Raw genomic sequence first — 19403 nt, forward strand, 5'->3', positions numbered from 1 at the left:
ACTATTGGAGAAAACCCACATAGACACAGAGAGAACATGCAAACTCCATGCAGGGAGGACATGGGACACAAAAAAAAATTGCTCTTACCCTAGGTTCTTGTCTATAAGCCGGACTCGTGTATAAGCCGGAGACCAAAAATCATACGAATTTTTAAAATAAAATCTTATCATAGATAAACCGGACTCATGGATAAGCCGAACGTACTATAACCTATAACTAATAGAAGGGAGGGAGGTTAGTGGTCTCACTCGCACCCATTTAATTTCTTTAAGGGGGGAGAGAGTGTGAGATATTGGCGTCTCTCTCACTCCCCGCATGGCGCGGCTGGAGCACATTCTTTCTGCTCTGGGCGTCGCCGAGTCAACACGCGCGCGTAGCGGTCATTTAAATTGTGATTTTATATGTAAGCATATTTAAATATATATCGCGGATTTTTTGCTGGTTCGCGGATTTCTGCGGAAAATGGGTCTTTTAATTTCTGGTACATGCTTCCTCAGTTGGTTTGCCCAGTTGATTTCATACAAGGGACGCTATTGGCAGATGGCTGAGAAGCTAGATTGCTTACTTTTCTCTCTCTCTTGCACTGACTATCTGTGATCCTGACGTATGGGGATTGAGCAGGGGGGCTGTTCGCACACCTAGACGATACGGACGCTCGTCTAAAAATGCTGAAAGATTATCTTCACGTTGTTATCTTTTGTAAAGCTGATTCCTGAAACGACATGCTGCACAGTGCTTCGCATACTTAAAAGCTCAAAGGGCACCTATTGATTTTTGACTGAAAAACAAACTCTGTCTCTGTCTCTCTTTCTGCTCCTGACGGAGGGGGTGTGAGCTGCCGCCTTCAACAGCTTTGTGCCGCGGTGCTTCACATACCTAAAAGCCAAACAGCACCATTGATTTGTTTGCTAGAGATTGTTTTCTCTATCTATGTGACATTCTGTGCTCCTGACACACACTCCTTTGAAGAGGAAGATATGTTTGCATTCTTTTAATTGTGAGACAGAACTGTCATCTCTGTCTTGTCATGGAGCACAGTTTAAACTTTTGAAAAAGAGACAAATGTTTGTTTGCAGTGTTTGAATAACGTTCCTGTCTCTCTACAACCTCCTGTGTTTCTGCGCAAATCTGTGACCCAAGCATGACAATCTAAAAATAACCATATAAACATATGGTTTCTACTTCGCGGATTTTCTTATTTCGCGGGTGGCTCTGGAACGCAACCCCCGCGATGGAGGAGGGATTACTGTATAAGCCAGACTTATGTATAAGCCGATATTCTATTTTTTCATTTTCACAACTTTTTTCCTTAGATAAGCCGTGGCTTATAGACAAGAACTTAGGGTAATTATTTTGTTAAATTGACTGCAGTAAATGGGTTTAATAACAAAGAAACTATAAAGATTCAGCTGGCCCACTGCAAAATTACCAGTGTAATATTCACTGTTATATTGTTAAATTGACACTTAGTTTACTGTATAATGTCTGTACACTGTTGCTCCTTTGTATACCTGTGCTCCCACTTAGCAGTGATTTGCTTTCAGTCCTATCATAAAATCAGAAGATCCCTTTTTACTGACTTTTTTTTTTGTCTGTAATATTTTTGAAGCACAGACTAGCAGCAAACAATGTATTCAAGTGAATGTTTTGACATCCTTGACATTTGATTGGATGAGGCATTTATTTTTTATTTAATGTCATGAGTATTTATCTGAATGATCAGTAGTATTATTAATTATTTATATATTATAAGCTATTCAAAGGGTTTTAGAACAGGCATAGACAGTCTTAAAAAATCATTGGAAAATTTTTGTGATCATCTCCATATGATATGGGCTTTTGCAGTAGGATGTGCTTAGATTTCGCAGATTTTCTGATTTGGAAATGTGGATAAGGATTGTGGACCTGTAGTGTCTAAAATGGAGTATTTTATACAACATCTAGTAATATTTTAATATTTTTATCCTCTTTCTATAACCTGCACACTCCTCCCATTTACTGACAAAACAACTCCTTGAGTAAGGATGGGAGAATAAGGTAATTTTGATAATGGTAAGTGTAAATAGGCCATAATATCCAAAGCTTAATAAATTAAGGGATCTCTCTGTTTAAAGCAATTTATTTATTTTCAGGAAGAAATATTACCATGAAATACAGCAACTGTCACTGGTGTTGACCAAAAATGTATTTGAAATGTTCAGTCACTCAGGCAAACTTCCTTATCTCCAAATAATTGTTATAACCTTATTATGTAAGTTGAACTTTTGTTTTTAACATCACTTAGATATCAACTCATTGCAGCATAACTTCATTGTTGTTTGCCTGTATTGCGGTGGCTTCCAGCCTCAGATATTTGAGCAACGATAGTACATAAAAGCAAACATTTGGGAACCTCACATCATTACAGATATTTAACAAATTTACAAAAAAATTGTGATTACACTTTTAATTAGTCAAGATCTGTATTTCTTAATGGAATATAGGATTGCACAATAAAAACAAAGTATATATAAATTAAGTAAAATTTTTATAAAGTAACTGCAAAGTCATGAAAATCAATTACCAGCTTCATGTTGGTGATTTGTGTATTTATATCATAGTCTTATTGCTTGGTCTTGCGAATATTTATGGGTTATGTTTATATTTACTCTTTTTTCCTTTTTTGTAGTGTCAGTACTGATATTGATAGGAATTTTTTGTTTTAAGGTGAGAGAGATCCGCAGATACAGGGTTAATACCATTCTTGCTCCTGCAAAATCGATGGCACACCAACCACCTTCCAGACCAATACAACAACTAAAGTAGGTCATTTTTTCTGTTCAGTTAAGTGTGGACTTTGTATATTTTTTTTTAGTTTTTTTTCCAGATATTCTTTTGCCTTCACAGAACAAGAATACAACACGAAAATAGGGTCGGTCCATCCATCCATCTATCCATCATCAGAAGGAAATAACTGACAAAAATAAACTGAAATATATTTGTGTATGAAAGATTAAGAAGGAATAAAAAAGTATTGTAAAATAAAAAAGAAATCAAGTCACATAACACGAAATCAACATACCAAAATACCATGCAATATGTACATAGAACATAGCTGCCTTTTTATGGTTGCTGCATATTAATAACATACAAAAAAAACAAACTAGCTTTTTGTTTTTACTTTACTTTTTTACTTTTATTTTTTAACTGTGTCTGATGCTACTGAGAATGTCTCTGCTCGGTGTAATGCTGTAACAGAATAAAAGCAAAGGCTTCTTCAGGAAATTGATTAATTGAATGAATCAAAAATAAACATGCAAATACCAAAACACTTTTTGAATAATGTTTCCATAAGTTTTAACTTACTGTCACTAGTGTATCAAACATTCTGGTATACATTATATTCATCTTTTGTTAGTCTTTAATTCATTGTGATTTTATGTTTATTCTGTCGTTTTAGTGTGTACATGTCTTAATTATTTTTGTGCCATTTTCATACATATTTATTACATGTCACTTCAGTGTGTGCATGTCTTAATTATTTTTGTACCATTTTCGTACTTATTTATTATGTGTTAAATAGCTGAATATTTTCTTGTTTTTGATAAAAAAAATTTATTTTACTGCAGACCTGAATCTAACACTGTTTGAAATAAATGTGTGTCTGTTTCCAGACATGCATATATGCCAATTACAGTTAACATCTCACTGTAAAGTGCATTTATGTGAGTGTCTGTATTCTATATAATACTTTATGTTTTTTACACTATTTTACTACATTTAGTCTCATAGATTGCTTCACATTGAACTTACTGTATGTGCACTGCAGCATGGGAAAGGCAAACTCTTTAAAGAAGGTTTTTTTTTTTTATTTGACTATTAAAGATCCGTAATGCTTATTTTTAATTGAAGTAACATTCAAAAATTAGTTGAAACTGGCATCCATATTGCTCTGTTCTTTAGTGTTATAGTAAACTCTGCCACTTATATACCAGAAGTTTAGTTTGGCAAGACACAAGGAATTTACTTTTCTGCCTCCTCTTTTTTTATTTATTTTTTTAAAGTAATAAATTGATGTTTACATGGTTAAAAATTAAAAATACTGTAAATTGATTTTTTGACAATTTAATTGTCCCAAAAAACACATCATGGATTAACTAATTATTTCTATTGCAATTGCTTTTCCTGTATAGGTGTTATGGCTTTTACTCTTACTTGAGGGAGCTTTTTGATGCTCCAGAAGAGGTCATGAGTTACCTTTGCCAACAGTATTGGATACATGATGTTCCTGTAGGGACTGAGCAGACCAAAGGAATGATTGAAAAAGTGAGTATTTAGATGTACTGTGTTATGCTGCTTTGTTGGCTTTTAAATATTAATTGTTTTAATATAAAAAGATACATCCAATGTGATATTAAATTAGAATTTGTATTTTATATTTAGAACCATTCTGTGGACATAGAGACACTAGCCATTACTGTTTATTTAATTATATTATTTATATATGCAGTAATTCAGTTTTGAATTAGATGTGAAAAAGTAATAACTTGTGTTTGTTTACTAGTATGTTTTATTTTTAGCTTTAGTGTCATGTAGTCTTATTCAACAGTGCTTTCTTTTTAACATACAGTGGTGTGAAAAACTATTTGCCCCCTTCCTGATTTCTTATTCTTTTGCATGTTTGTCACACAAAATGTTTCTGATCATCAAACACATTTAACCATTAGTCAAATATAACACAAGTAAACACAAAATGCAGTTTGTAAATGGTGGTTTTTATTATTTAGGGAGAAAAAAAAATCCAAACCTACATGGCCCTGTGTGAAAAAGTAATTGCCCCCTGAACCTAATAACTGCTTGGGCCACCCTTAGCAGCAATAACTGCAATCAAGCGTTTGCGATAACTTGCAATGAGTCTTTTACAGCGCTCTGGAGGAATTTTGGCCCACTCATCTTTGCAAAATTGTTGTAATTCAGCTTTATTTGAGGGTTTTCTAGAATGAACCGCCTTTTTAAGGTCATGCCATAGCATCTCAATTGGATTCAGGTCAGGACTTTGACTAGGCCACTCCAAAGTCTTCATTTTGTTTTTCTTCAGCCATTCAGAGGTGGATTTGCTGGTGTGTTTTGGGTCATTGTCCTGTTGCAGCACCCAAGATCGCTTCAGCTTGAGTTGACGAACAGATGGCCGGACATTCTCCTTCAGGATTTTTTGGTGGACAGTAGAATTCATGGTTCCATCTATCACAGCAAGCCTTCCAGGTCCTGAAGCAGCAAAACAACCCCAGACCATCACACTACCACCACCATATTTTACTGTTGGTATGATGTTCTTTTTCTGAAATGCTGTGTTCCTTTTACACCAGATGTAACGGGACATTTGCCTTCCAAAAAGTTCAACTTTTGACTCATCAGTCCACAAGGTATTTTCCCAAAAGTCTTGGCAATCATTGAGATGTTTCTTAGTAAAATTGAGACGAGCCCTAATGTTCTTTTTGCTTAACAGTGGTTTGCGTCTTGGAAATCTGCCATGCAGGCCGTTTTTGCCCAGTCTCTTTCTTATGGTGGAGTCGTGAACACTGACCTTAATTGAGGCAAGTGAGGCCTGCAGTTCTTTAGACGTTGTCCTGGGGTCTTTTGTGACCTCTCGGATGAGTCGTCTCTGCGCTCTTGGGGTAATTTTGGTCGGCCGGCCACTCCTGGGAAGGTTCACCACTGTTCCATGTTTTTGCCATTTGTGGATAATGGCTCTCACTGTGGTTCGCTGGAGTCCCAAAGCTTTAGAAATGGCTTTATAACCTTTACCAGACTGATAGATCTCAATTACTTCTGTTCTCATTTGTTCCTGAATTTCTTTGGATCTTGGCATGATGTCTAGCTTTTGAGGTGCTTTTGGTCTACTTCTCTGTGTCAGGCAGCTCCTATTTAAGTGATTTCTTGATTGAAACAGGTGTGGCAGTAATCAGGCCTGGGGGTGGCTACGGAAATTGAACTCAGGTGTGATACACCACAGTTAGGTTATTTTTTAACAAGGGGGCAATTACTTTTTCACACAGGGCCATGTAGGTTTGGATTTTTTTTCTCCCTAAATAATAAAAACCATTATTTAAAAACTGCATTTTGTGTTTACTTGTGTTATATTTGACTAATGGTTAAATGTGTTTGATGATCAGAAACATTTTGTGTGACAAACATGCAAAAGAATAAGAAATCAGGAAGGGGGCAAATAGTTTTTCACACCACTGTAGCTTAATTTGAGGAATTTGAACAGTCACTATATGTCTTTATATCTCTTGTTTCATAGTCATAACATATACAGTTAGGTCCATAAATATTTGGACAGAGACAACTTTTTCTAATTTTGGTTCTGTACATTACCACAATGAATTTTAAATGAAACAACTCAGATGCAGTTGAAGTGCAGACTTTCAGCTTTAATTCAGTGGGGTGAACAAAACGATTGCATAAAAATGTGAGGCAACTAAAGCATTTTTTAACACAATCCCTTCATTTCAGGGGCTCAAAAGTAATTGGACAATTGACTCAAAGGCTATTTCATGGGCAGGTGTGGGCAAGTCCGTTATGTCATTATCAATTAAGCAGATCAAAGGCCTGGAGTTGACTTGAGGTGTGGTGCTTGCATGTGGAAGATTTTGCTGTGAACAGACAACATGCGGTCAAAGGAGCTCTCCATGCAGGTGAAAGAAGCCATCCTTAAGCTGCGAAAACAGAAAAAACCCATCGGAGAAATTGCTACAATATTACGAGTGGCAAAATCTACAGTTTGGTACATCCTGAGAAAGAAAGCAAGCACTGGTGAACTCAGCAACGCAAGAAGACCTGGACGTCCACGGAAGACAACAGTGGTGGATGATCGCAGACACATTTCCATGGTGAAGAGAAACCCCATCACAACAGCCAACCAAGTGAACAACTCTCTCCAGGGGGTAGACGTATCGATATCCAAGTCTACCATAAAGAGAAGACTACATGAAAGTAAATACAGAGGGTGCACTGCAAGGTGCAAGCCACTCATAAGCCTCAAGAATAGGAAGGCTAGATTGGACTTTGCTAAAGAACATCTAAAAAAACCAGCCCAGTTCTGGAAAAACATTCTTTGGACAGATGAAACCAAGATCAACCTCTACCAGAATGATGACAAGGAAAAAGTATGGAGAAGGCGTGGAACAGCTCATTATCCAAAGCATGCCACATCATCTGTAAAACACGGTGGAGGCAGTGTGATGGCTTGGGCGTGCATGGCTGCCAGTGGCACTGGGACACCAGTGTTTATTGATGATGTGACACAGGACAGAAGCAGCTGAATGAATTCTGAGGTGTTCAGAGACATACTATCTGCTCAAATCCAGCTAAATGCAGTCAAATTGATTGGGCGGCGTTTCATGATACAGATGGACAATGACCCAAAACATACAGCCAAAGCAACCCAGGAGTTTATTAAAGCAAAGAAGTGGAAAATTCTTGAATGGCCAACTCAGTCACCTGATCTTAACCCAATTGAGCATGCATTTCACTTGTTGAAGACTAAACTTCGAACAGAAAGGCCCACAAACAAACAGCAACTGAAAGCTGCTGCAGTAAAGGCCTGGCAGAGCATTAAAAAGGAGGAAACCCAGCATCTGGTAATATCCATGAGTTCAAGACTTAAGGCTGTAATTACCAGCAAAGGGTTTTCAACCAAGTATTAGAAATGAACATTTTATTTCCAGTTATTTAATTTGTCCAATTACTTTTGAGCCCCTGAAATGAAGGGATTGTGTTAAAAAAATAATTTAGTTGCCTCACATTTTTATGTAATCATTTTGTTCACCCCACTGAATTAAAGCTGAAAGTCTGCACTTCAACTGCATCTGAGTTGTTTCATTTAAAATTAATTGTGGTAATGTACAGAACCAAAATTAGAAAAAAGTTGTCTCTGTCCAAATGTTTATGGACCTAACTGTATAGTACAAGGTGGTTGCTTCCACATTTTTATATTTTCTCTTTTCTGTGACTTTCAGAAAAGCTTACTATAAATGTCTTGTATGTGCGTAATAAGTATTAACTGTCCTTAGAGCTTCAGTGTGTGTATGAGTGTATACCCTCCAGGGTAAGGTTCCCATCTTGTGCGCATTGCTACAAGGGTAGGTGCCTTTTTATCTTTAATAATTAATTAGATGTAAGAATGGGATTGTGTTATATTTTTCAAATATTTGACACCTTTTTATTTAGTTAATCTTGTATTTGCCTTCTTCTAATAATGACATTGCTAATTATTTGGAAATACCCACTAAGTAAAGGTAGAAAAGAAATGTGTTGTTAAGTCACTGTTGTTAAGGCTAGTGTGTTCTTTAGTAATGGGTATTTATGTATGCATGAAAAAATATTTAGTTTATCCCTTAGAATCTAGACCACAGCAATATTTATTTTTGTAAGTATACATGCTAGATCATACATGTATTTTTTTTAGGAATTCTGAGATCTGAAGTCCACATTTTTAATTAAGTTAATATGTTGACTTTCTTCAGGTTATAAAAGAAGCTCAGCTGAAACAAATGTACACGGCAGAAGAAAAATATGTAATAAAAAAGTCTGCGTACTCTAACAAAGTAATTTCCAGTAATTCTTCCCTGAACCAACCCAATTTTCTCATTTTAAATGTGGATGCTGATAAAAGAAAAGATTTGGATAATCAACTGAAGGTATCATTTTTAAATGGTTTTATGCCACGTTCCTGCATTAAAGTTATTCATATTTTGTTTAAATACTTCTGTATTGGAAAAGACCTTATAGGCTATAAAGGATGCTCCTTATTAGGACATTAGCACTGATGTATTAGTAGTATTGATATAAAGTATAGAAGGGAGTGTTTGGTAAGCAGCAAGATTGATTAAAGTGAAACAAATAAAATGTCACCTTAATATTTCAGAATTCTATACAGTACATATTTACTTTAATATTGGAGTATTTTTCACATTCTCAACATTTAGATTTGCTCCAAATCCAATATGTGTACAAATTTTCATGTTTGATAGACTTGGTTATACTTTTTTTAATGTCACACATGGACAAGTTTGGAATGCAAAGCTACCTCTGATAGACTAGGAATGGCATTCACTTAAATTTTTTTTATTGTACTTCATGTTTTTCTGTTTAAAATCGGAGTTCACCAGAATACTGTAGTGATAGACTTGGGCTGTGATATATAAACAAAAGTTGTGACTGCTTTGTTTGAAGTGACAGTTTTGTTAAATCTCTAAATTTAATATAGATTAAATAAAATGTGCTCTGGCCTATACTTAAATTAATAAAAACTGAAGGTGAATAATTTCCCAGTTCAAATATAATTTTTAATAAAAAGAGAAAAAATGAAAAGGAAACTTGGTCTTTTTTTTGTATTTGGTTTAGTTGTTTGCATTTCTTTCTGTTTGTTGATATTTTCATTAATAATTTATTGGTGTTTTGTAATTTGGGTTATTCAAAAATATTGGACTTTTCCAGAGATTGTGAAGACAATTGTTAATGCATTATGTTGATTATCGGTTAGACAGAAAACAGAAAGCCTTAATAATTTCATGCTTCTCGCAATATCTGGCTTGGACTTAACTGTGAAGAGAGTAATTTGTTGTTGCAGTCTATTTTGGGGATTATGTTGAGATTCTCCAAGCATATTGGTGAAGAATGTTGAGAATAATGTGGTTCTGTCTAAGCATAACAATTCATGTATTTTTGCTTGATTAGTAATATCAGTTGTGACAGCTTTGAATTGTTTGTTGTGAGGCCTGAGTTTATTCTGGAGTAAAATCTACCTTCCTTCAAACTACATGTCATCTTCTTTAACACTAGAATTACCAGAGCCTACGAAAAAACTTGTATATCCGGCCCACCTTAAATCGCTTCTTAAAACCTTTCTCACCTCTCCGCCAGCGTCTTTTGTCATCTAAATGTACTGATAAAGACAAGCTGCCAGCAGCCGGCTATTCCATCTCCCCAACGACTTAGAACGTAAACAGGCTTTTCCCAGCTCTTGCCTTGATTGATTACCTGGGAGTGAAGTGGAGTTTTAGAGTAGAAATAATAAGATTGTTATTTGAAACACACGCATTTCATATGTGTTGCATTTCTACAGTAATCTGTGTAAACACATTGTTAAAATAGAAACGTGTTATATATTCTAGTAGCAATTGACAAAATGTAGGCATAAACTATATAATGTCTGAAGCCTGAAGTCCAAATATCAAAGAAACACTTTCACAAAAGATACAAAAAAAAGCCACCGCCAAAAAAACCCGCCTTAGTGTGAGACATTGACATGACTTAACTATCACTGCTTCCGTGGCGTAACAGTATCAGTCGCTGACTGGGAAGCAGAAGCTCATGAGTTCGATCCTGCACAACTCCCATTTGAGAAGTGTTCTTATTTTCACTATTTTAGAATAAAAAGATACATTTGATTTCAGTCTGTAACAGCTGGTGTAATTTATGATATTTGTAAAGGTTAGCTTTATTTTTTTTAAAATTCACTTTTCATTGTCTCAGTCGCGTTCAGGATCCATCCCTACCGCCCCCAACCTGACACTGCGGTTTTTACATAAAGACGCGCTGATTTAGTGTGCGCAAGAACATGCAGGTGGCCAGTTGCTGAGTGCTACAACGCACATTTTAAAAAAAGAAAGAGACAAATATATGTGACGTTTTGAAGAAATCATTTTATGACGCGAATAGTACCAATCAGAAAACATCGTCGAAGTAATGCAATATTATTTGAAAACGAACAGCGTCAGGTTGGGTGTGAAGTTATACTGGCGCTGTTTGAGTCAGATCAGAAGCTGAAAAAGCTCCTGTTCTGACTCTAAGTAAAAAAGCATGAATTAATCAACAGAAATAACCGCGATCGATATCACCAAGTGTGATCAAGAGTACTGGTTCGATCCCCACTCACTCCTATATTTGCCGTTTTCAGTAGTAAGCTGCTCTTTTGTTAATATTATACAGTACACACATGCACTTGATTTGTGTCTGTACTTGCGCTGTTACTTAGAGAGTCAGATGGGGGGAGGGGTGATATAGAGCGGGTGAGCTTATTCAGTGCTTTTTCTTTCAGTACATGTGCCTTCCCTGTTTTTTTGTATATCTCTGCCTGTCTGTCTCTGTATTACGCAGTGCTCTGTCTGTCTGTGTGTTATGGATCTTGAAAAAAAATAAGTTATAAGGACGGTTTGCTGACTTGGAGCACCACTGCCTTACTATGACACAGAGACGCGAGTTCGATTCCCAGCTTTGAAGAAAGTGTTTTTTTTTTTCCTCAAACGGACATTGAATTTATAAATTGGTATGCACTGTAAATCGTTAACTTTAAAATGTCAATCGCGGTTATTTCTGTTGATTAATTCATGCTTTTTTACTTAGAGTCAGAACAGGAGCTTTTTCAGCTTATTCAGCTTCTGATCTGACTCAAACAGCGCCAGTATAACTTCACACCCAACCTGACACTGTTCGTTTTCAAATAATATTGCATTACTTCAACGATGTTTTCTGATTGGTACTATTCGCATCATAAAATGATTTCTTCAAAACGTCACATATATTTGTCTCTTTCTTTTTTTAAAATGTGCGTTGTAGCACTCAGCAACTGGCCACCTGCATGTTCTTGCGCACACTAAATCAGCGCGTCTTTATGTAAAAACCGCAGTGTCAGGTTGGGGGCGGTAGGGATGGATCCTGAACGCGACTGAGACAATGAAAAGTGAATTTTAAAAAAAAATAAAGCTAACCTTTACAAATATCATAAATTACACCAGCTGTTACAGACTGAAATCAAATGTATCTTTTTATTCTAAAATAGTGAAAATAAGAACACTTCTCAAATGGGAGTTGTGCAGGATCGAACTCATGAGCTTCTGCTTCCCAGTCAGCGACTGATACTGTTACGCCACGGAAGCAGTGATAGTTAAGTCATGTCAATGTCTCACACTAAGGCGGGTTTTTTTGGCGGTGGCTTTTTTTTGTATCTTTTGTGAAAGTGTTTCTTTGATATTTGGACTTCAGGCTTCAGACATTATATAGTTTATGCCTACATTTTGTCAATTGCTACTAGAATATATAACACGTTTCTGTTTTAACAATGTGTTTACACAGATTACTGTAGAAATGCAACACATATGAAATGCGTGTGTTTCAAATAACAATCTTATTATTTCTACTCTAAAACTCCACTTCACTCCCAGGTAATCAATCAAGGCAAGAGCTGGGAAAAGCCTGTTTACGTTCTAAGTCGTTGGGGGGATGGAATAGCCGGCTGCTGGCAGCTTGTCTTTATCAGTACATTTAGATGACAAAAGACGCTGGCGGAGAGGTGAGAAAGGTTTTAAGAAGCGATTTAAGGTGGGCCGGATATACGAGTTTTTTCGTAGGCTCTGGTAATTCTAGTGTTAAATTGGTATTTCTTTTTGAATTGCAAAGCAGATCATTCTTAGCAGTTTGTTAACATATTTCTGTGTTAATTCAGTCTACCAGAAGACTTTAGAAGGGCACACTTTACCAGTGGTTCAAAAATAGTTTTATTCTGTTTCGAATATTATTTATTTTTTTGCTCATTCACCAAACCTATAAATTCCAGTTTCTGTCATGTAAATTACTTATTACTTAATTATTATTACTTATTTTAAATTTGTTTATTGCCTCTGTTGTCTGTGCTTAATTGTCTGTATCAGATTATTAGATTCACTCATGTGGATTTTTGTTTTTATTTTGTTTACAGTCTTGCACTGTTAGTGGCAGGTGGTTGTTTAAAATATCTGTAGCATCAAACCAGTCACTCTTAATGATGCATTGTTATCCATTACCTATTGTTGAAGACCTTCTAGGTGTTAGTTTATGCTCATTGCAAAGCATATGTTCACACACTTTTTATTTAGAGTTTCAAACACAAGTTCTTCATATGTATGTTTTTACAAGTACAAATATCCAGTTATCTATTAATTTGGTATAAATAAGGACCAATGCATGTACAGTCCTGCTTGTAGTGCCACAGATTTATTTTGCTTCATTCCATTTGTCAGGTTAATTTCTTTTCCTCCACTTTATTTATTTGTGTGAGACAGACATTTTTTTTTAATCTGGTGTATTTTTCTCAGAAATCAATTTAATTTTGTGGCTCTCTAAATTGTACATTTTGAGATTTTGAAGTTTAAAATCTGTATTGTATTGTAATTGTTGGCTCTGCTGTCTTCCACCTCCAACATGCTAAGTTCAAATGTCATGCCCAATGTGCAGTTTGCATGTTCTCTGTGTTTTCCTCCTACATCCTCAAATAAATGCAGGTTAGGTTAATTGGTAACTGGATATTCCAAAGTGTTTGTTGGTTTCATGATGGACTATCACCCTATCCAGTCTGGGCAAGAATTCAGACTGAGAATACTGGGTACTTAAGACAGCCACAATATCTTCTATACCACCCATTGTTTTGGTAGATATTTTAATAATTGTATTCTTTCTTTCCAGGCATTGGGAGAAAACCAGAAGTCATTAGATTCTCAACTAAAAGCTCTTGTAGAACGTCAGAATTTGCTTTCTCGTAATGACAATCAACTGAGACAGAAGAGGAAAGAGCTGTGTGAACTAAAGGGGAAGAAAAGACAACTTGAGCAAAAAATTAGCAGTAAACAATGCAGGTAAGACATAATCTTGTCATGATAAAAGCAAAATTCAATACACCAAAATAAGATGCTCCAAGCTCAAATGAAAGATAATCTATTAAGTTTAAACAGTTAAATACTCTATAATGCTATGCAAAAAGTTTTTTACTATATAATTGTTAAAAATATTTGTTTATTTATTTTATAGTTTACAACAGTTAGAACAATATGCAATCAATCTACATGTGGAAGAAGAAAGAAAAAACTCCAAGATAAAAGCAGTTTATGTCCAGAAAGTCCATCTCGCCTTAGAATTCATACAATATAGTCAAGTAATATTTTTTTTATTATGATTAATAATATAATGGATTAATAAAAATTTCTTTTTATCTACAACAGTCTCTCCTAGTTATGATCCTGGGAAAATCATCTGATCAGTTACTCTAAAAAGGAGCATGTTTATCAAGACGTATTGCTGCAGTAAAGCTGAGAAAGCTCAACAAGAAAATATTTCCATTATTTGATTATTCTGTGCATTTTATTTTACAGTACTTATAGCATGTGTTGTTGTGTCCCAACTTCCTATATACATCTGTCACTGCAATTAAGTTCCTTAAATCTGACGTAAATACAATGAGTCAGAGATATTTTCTCAACCATAGAAACCAGATTTTATTTAGTAGCAATGACAATGTGCTGATTGGTAGAAGTAAAATACTCAGTAAGTTACATATTCCTGTGTTTGTTTTCATACAGGTACACACAAGCAAAAACATCTCACACTAAAAAAAACATTTTAATAGACAAATTAGAAGCAGTGACTTGCTTTTAAAATTATAATAAATAAACTAAAAACAAGATGCTAAAGTGCAGCAATCAGTCTTCATCAGAGTTGCCATTGTGAAGTTGTAGAAGCCTCAAGTTTAAGCTTATTAGTATGCTAAAGACAAATCTGTATTTGAAAATCAGTTTTTTTTTTTTTTTTTAATTGTTTGAGAAAAATATAATTGAAAACCAAACACAACTTTAAAAATAAATGAGTCAGTTCTTGAAACCCGAAAAATCGATCATAAAATCAGACCCTAACTTATACGCCCGTTCAAAAATGTGACACTTAAATTTTTTGTTTTTTCATCTTCTTGCCTCCTCCAGTCTCGCATCAGTTTTTCAGATGCATTGAACTGTGTGGCAGTAGCGCAGTTACCAATTTTTTTCGCCACTTCAAAGATGTTTAATTTAAAACCAGCTTCATATTTTCTTCTGATCGAACGCACCATCGTAGATAAGAGATGTTCTTACAATAAAGTTATATGAGGGTGTGAGATACAAAAAACACAAAACAGTGCAAATGTTGCTTCAGAATAGTTCGGGTATTACCGTGTGGTGACGTAGGCACAATAGAGAGAGGTTAGGAGTATGCGCTGATACAGTGCATTGCCACACCCACATAGAAAAAAAAGGCACTGTGTTCTGTGGTTACTCTCTCATAATCTCTTGGACCAATAGCATGAGTTTTCCGCATTCGACTTGTATGACCGACATTATAAAATACCAGAAATTATACAGTAAAATCCAGTCCTGACTTATCCACGGGTATATACAGTAATAAAAACATCTTTAAAAATAAATTAACAAGCAATGCAGGCTCACTAATGTGTTTGTCTTATGGTCTTGTATGTACAGTATGTTATTATCCACTTGACGCTCAGAACCAGCCAACTCTGTTTAATTTCAAAAGCAACAGGGGCGTGGTGGTGCTACAGTACTTTTAGTCGACCAATGAGCAACATGTGTACCAAGTTTCATGAAAATTGCTCCAGCCATTCGGACATGATGCTGGAACATACATACATACACACATACACACATAGACTTTTTTTATATATATATATATATATATATATATATATATATATTAATACATATGCTTTGTGTAAGTAAAACCTACCTAGCCTATTAACATTAACACGCAGACCCTTTTTTAAATTTCTTTTAACTTTACTCCCTTTTTCACAAGATGTAATAAGGCCGAAGCACAGGGAGAGTGAGAATGACTTCACATCCAAAGGGCCAGAATGGGATGAAGAAAATAGCATCCTGCAAACAGAACAAATACTGCACTTCCCAAACTTCAAACATCCACCAACCACACTCCATTATTTGCAAAATATCACATCTTTCAATACACTATGTTATAGCAGTGCACTAATGAGCTGCAGTGCTGCTTGTCTTACCCACTATAATAGAAGTTGGAAGCTTGTTGAGTTGGTGGCTCTTTCATATTAAACCATTCAAGACCTTTGCCAGTCCTTCAACATATGCAAACAAATTGCTTTTGGATGTTTCATCACACTCATTAGTAGCTTTTCAAAAGCTGCTGGGGTGTTACTTAAATTTTCAATGCTGAAAGTGTATATGCAATTGTGTCACAAGTACTGTTTCGGGAAGAATGTTCAGTATTATGACCCCAGTTATATCTTGACAGAGAAGGTTAACATTATTGTATTTCTTGTCTGCATAATTGGAAAACATTCATATAGCTAGCACTCTGTCAGGCCACAGTTAAGCTATTGGAATGCAGTAAGTCTGCAATACTTAGGAACTGTGAAACTTTACTTAAAAGTAGTGACAGCTGTGCAATCCTTCTTCCCCTGCTCACACTGGTCGTGTAATCTGACAACCTGGGGGGGTGACGAGCTCCAGCAACTGTATTTGCTAAGTTTGATGTGCTTGATTACTGAAACTTGTATAGTGCCAACTTTTAAATTTTAACTAGTGACCACACAATACTGCTTTTACAATTGTTCCAGTAAAACTGTCCTGAAAGAAAATCCACATGAAGTGACAGGAGGAATTGTCAATTCAGAAAATGCAGAAAAGTATGTATGAAAATAACAGTACAGATGTAAAATTGCTTTTATTTTTAGGAATGTGCAAATCTAAACATCAAAAAAGTGAACCATGTTATTGAAAGTGCCCAAATAAATGCCCAGAAGAGTAAACTGGAAACAGACTGCAGAGAAGGAAACTTACAAATGAAAGAACTTGAGGTAAGGTAATTTTGTAATTTTGAGTTTGAAGTTAAAAATATTTTAGAAAAGTAGTTTTTAGAAAGCTTTATTTTCTCTTCTTTCTATATTCACTTCCTTTACAGTTCGTTCTCTCTCTCGTCTGTCTGTCCGTCTGTGTATGTATGTATGTATGTATATATTTATATAATATAATATAGTATCTCACAAAAGTGAGTACACCCCTCACATTTTTGTAAATATTTTATTACTGTATATCTTTTCATGGTGACAACACTGAAGGTATGACACTTTGATACAATGTAAAGTAGTTAGTGTACAGCTTGTATAACATCAGGCATACACACTCACTTCACCCCCTCTCTGGGATCGAACCTCGGACGTCAGTGTCAGAGGCGAAGCCTCTTTACGTTGCGCCATGGCGTGTGGTTTGTTTATTTGACAGCATGTAGAGCAGTGAGTGTGTATGCCTGATGAGCCCAGAATTAGGACGAAACACGTGTTGCGTAGTCTTTGCATTATTTGACAGTAAAACTATGCAACATTCTATGATCTGCTTCTCGCAACTGAAGAGGGCACCGTGGCGGATGTTTGCCGACTTGCAGACCAACCACAAGCGTTACCTGGTAGGTAACCACTAGGGAATCCATTCCCGGACGGGTTTATCCATTCCCGGGAATTCGGGAATCCCGGGCTCCCGGGCATCTCACATGTGAACGGTTTTAGAATGACTGACACTTATTTTTAATAAAACTACTGCAATATGTTGACACAAATGAAAGACTAACCTTATCTACAAGCAGTTCATGCTGTCATAGAAGTACATATATCTTTAGTTGTGGTAATAAGAGCATAGAAAACACAACGTCCTCACAGGTGGCGCAGTGATAGAGCTGCCACTTTGCAGTAGGGAGACTGTGGAAGATTGTGGGTTTGCGTCCCGGTTCTTCCCTGTGTGGATAGCGCTTTGAGTACTGAGAAAAGCTCTATATAAATGTAATTTTTTATTATTATTAACGTGTCCAGCATTCGGTCGTCCATTCCAGAGCGCACCTTCATGCAGAAGTACGCCAGCTGCTGAGAAAGCACGCTCTGCCTCCACTGAAGTAGGTGGCACAATCACTAGATACTGATACACTTGTTCTAAACAACACCCGCGCTTGCTGTTGCGCTGAAACACCGCCATTTCTGCTTTTACTGATGCATCCAGTTTCTTGTCATCATTCTGTGATGGCAAGTTTCTTGGCACAGATAATGCAGATGCAACAGACTGACGCATTGCAATTTCAAGTTGCTGTTCAAAGCTGTTGTCTGATGAAGTGCAAGCTGCAGCAATGGCGCCTCCTTAATTGTTTTCAGCCAAAGCTCTGTTATTTCTTGATCGATTTTTACACTTTTACACGCTACAGGGGTGTGGAAATCAAATTTTTTTCTACTTATCCACGGACAAGTAAACTTAGAAAATTCACTTGTCCGCCAGTTAAATTCACTTGTCCATAAACAAATAACAAAAGTGAAAAATAGTTTATTTTTTCTGATCTCTTTTATTGATACCAAAACTGCCTTCCATTTTAAAACTGAAAAAAGTTCTTTCAGGGAGTAGTGTTTTGCCACCTTGCTCTAGAACATTTTATAAAAGTTTCCCTTATCATTTTAACTCACTAATAAACAATGCCTTCATTATAGCTACACTAGTTCTGTTTCACATACTACAGTTACAGTGAAGATTTTTATAGATATTTCATAACCTTTGGAAACCGTTAGAATGTTTTCTTCTTTATTGTTAATAAACTGACCGCGCAAAACCAACTTGTTTTATATGAAATATTCGCTAATCAAAAACAATCTATTGACAGCTCATCAAAATTGATGTTGTCACGCAATAAATTTCTTAACTCCTCAATATATCACAACCTACACGAAATCGCAAATTTCAGGAAAGATTAACTGCCTAACAAGCTTTGTTATGTGGTGAAAACAATTGTATTGTAATAAAATTACTGCATTTTTATGTAGAAACAATGAATTTTATCAATCTTCTTCTATAATACGCTACCGTGGCTGTTTGTTTGTCTGTCCAGGATTTTAAATCACCTGTAGCTCGCAAACCATTTCACCTTTTGACTTGAAATTTGGTACACATACAGTATACTACGTTACGTTTACTATCTGCTTTCGGGGTGATGATTTGTAGTACTCTTTATTTTTATTTTACTTTATTGTTGAATCAACTCTCGCTGTTCTCATTCCCCCCCCACCTTCACTAATCATTCTTGAGGCAGATTGAAGACTTAAGTGCCAGTTTAAGTGAAAAATTAAAGAAAACTTACTAAGTAATTGCAACACAAAAACTAACTTAATCAGTTTTAACGCGAAAAGATGCTGACGAAAGAAGAGAAGCAGCGGGCCGCTAGGGTGGAGAAATGAAGGGCTTCTCAGGAAGCAACAAGCACATCAACCTCTGAGCAAATGTATGCTAAACGTACAGAGAAAGAGGATGAAAACTATGAATGCTTAAGTCAAGTGTATTTATTCACTGCATGTTATTGTGCAGTACGCCGTTACTGGTAATATATAAAAGTTATTGATTATAATGAAAAATCATCAGATTACATCGTAATGTCGGCATGAAAAAAATGACCGCATCTCCAAGCGTGTAAGTGTTAGGGTAAAATACTTATGTAAGACCGTAAGAGTGCTTCCCCTTTGAAAAATCAGCCGTCATTTTGTAAACAATATTGAAGACCAATATGAGAC

The 19403-nt window shown here is 35.8% G+C and overlaps 1 protein-coding gene across 1 annotated transcript in view; it reads left to right on the plus strand.

Moving 5' to 3' along the window:
- smc5 (structural maintenance of chromosomes 5) overlaps nucleotides 1-19403 on the plus strand; it is a 121205-nt gene that overhangs the window by 72540 nt on the left and 29262 nt on the right. The window contains exons 12-17 of the mRNA XM_028791755.2: nucleotides 2708-2802; nucleotides 4174-4306; nucleotides 8509-8682; nucleotides 13484-13653; nucleotides 13826-13949; nucleotides 16545-16667. Coding sequence (XP_028647588.1) covers nucleotides 2708-2802; nucleotides 4174-4306; nucleotides 8509-8682; nucleotides 13484-13653; nucleotides 13826-13949; nucleotides 16545-16667 — 819 coding nt within the window. The remainder of the gene's footprint in view (nucleotides 1-2707; nucleotides 2803-4173; nucleotides 4307-8508; nucleotides 8683-13483; nucleotides 13654-13825; nucleotides 13950-16544; nucleotides 16668-19403) is intronic.

Source organism: Erpetoichthys calabaricus, chromosome 5, assembly GCF_900747795.2.
Source record: "Erpetoichthys calabaricus chromosome 5, fErpCal1.3, whole genome shotgun sequence".
Lineage (NCBI taxonomy): Eukaryota > Metazoa > Chordata > Cladistia > Polypteriformes > Polypteridae > Erpetoichthys > Erpetoichthys calabaricus.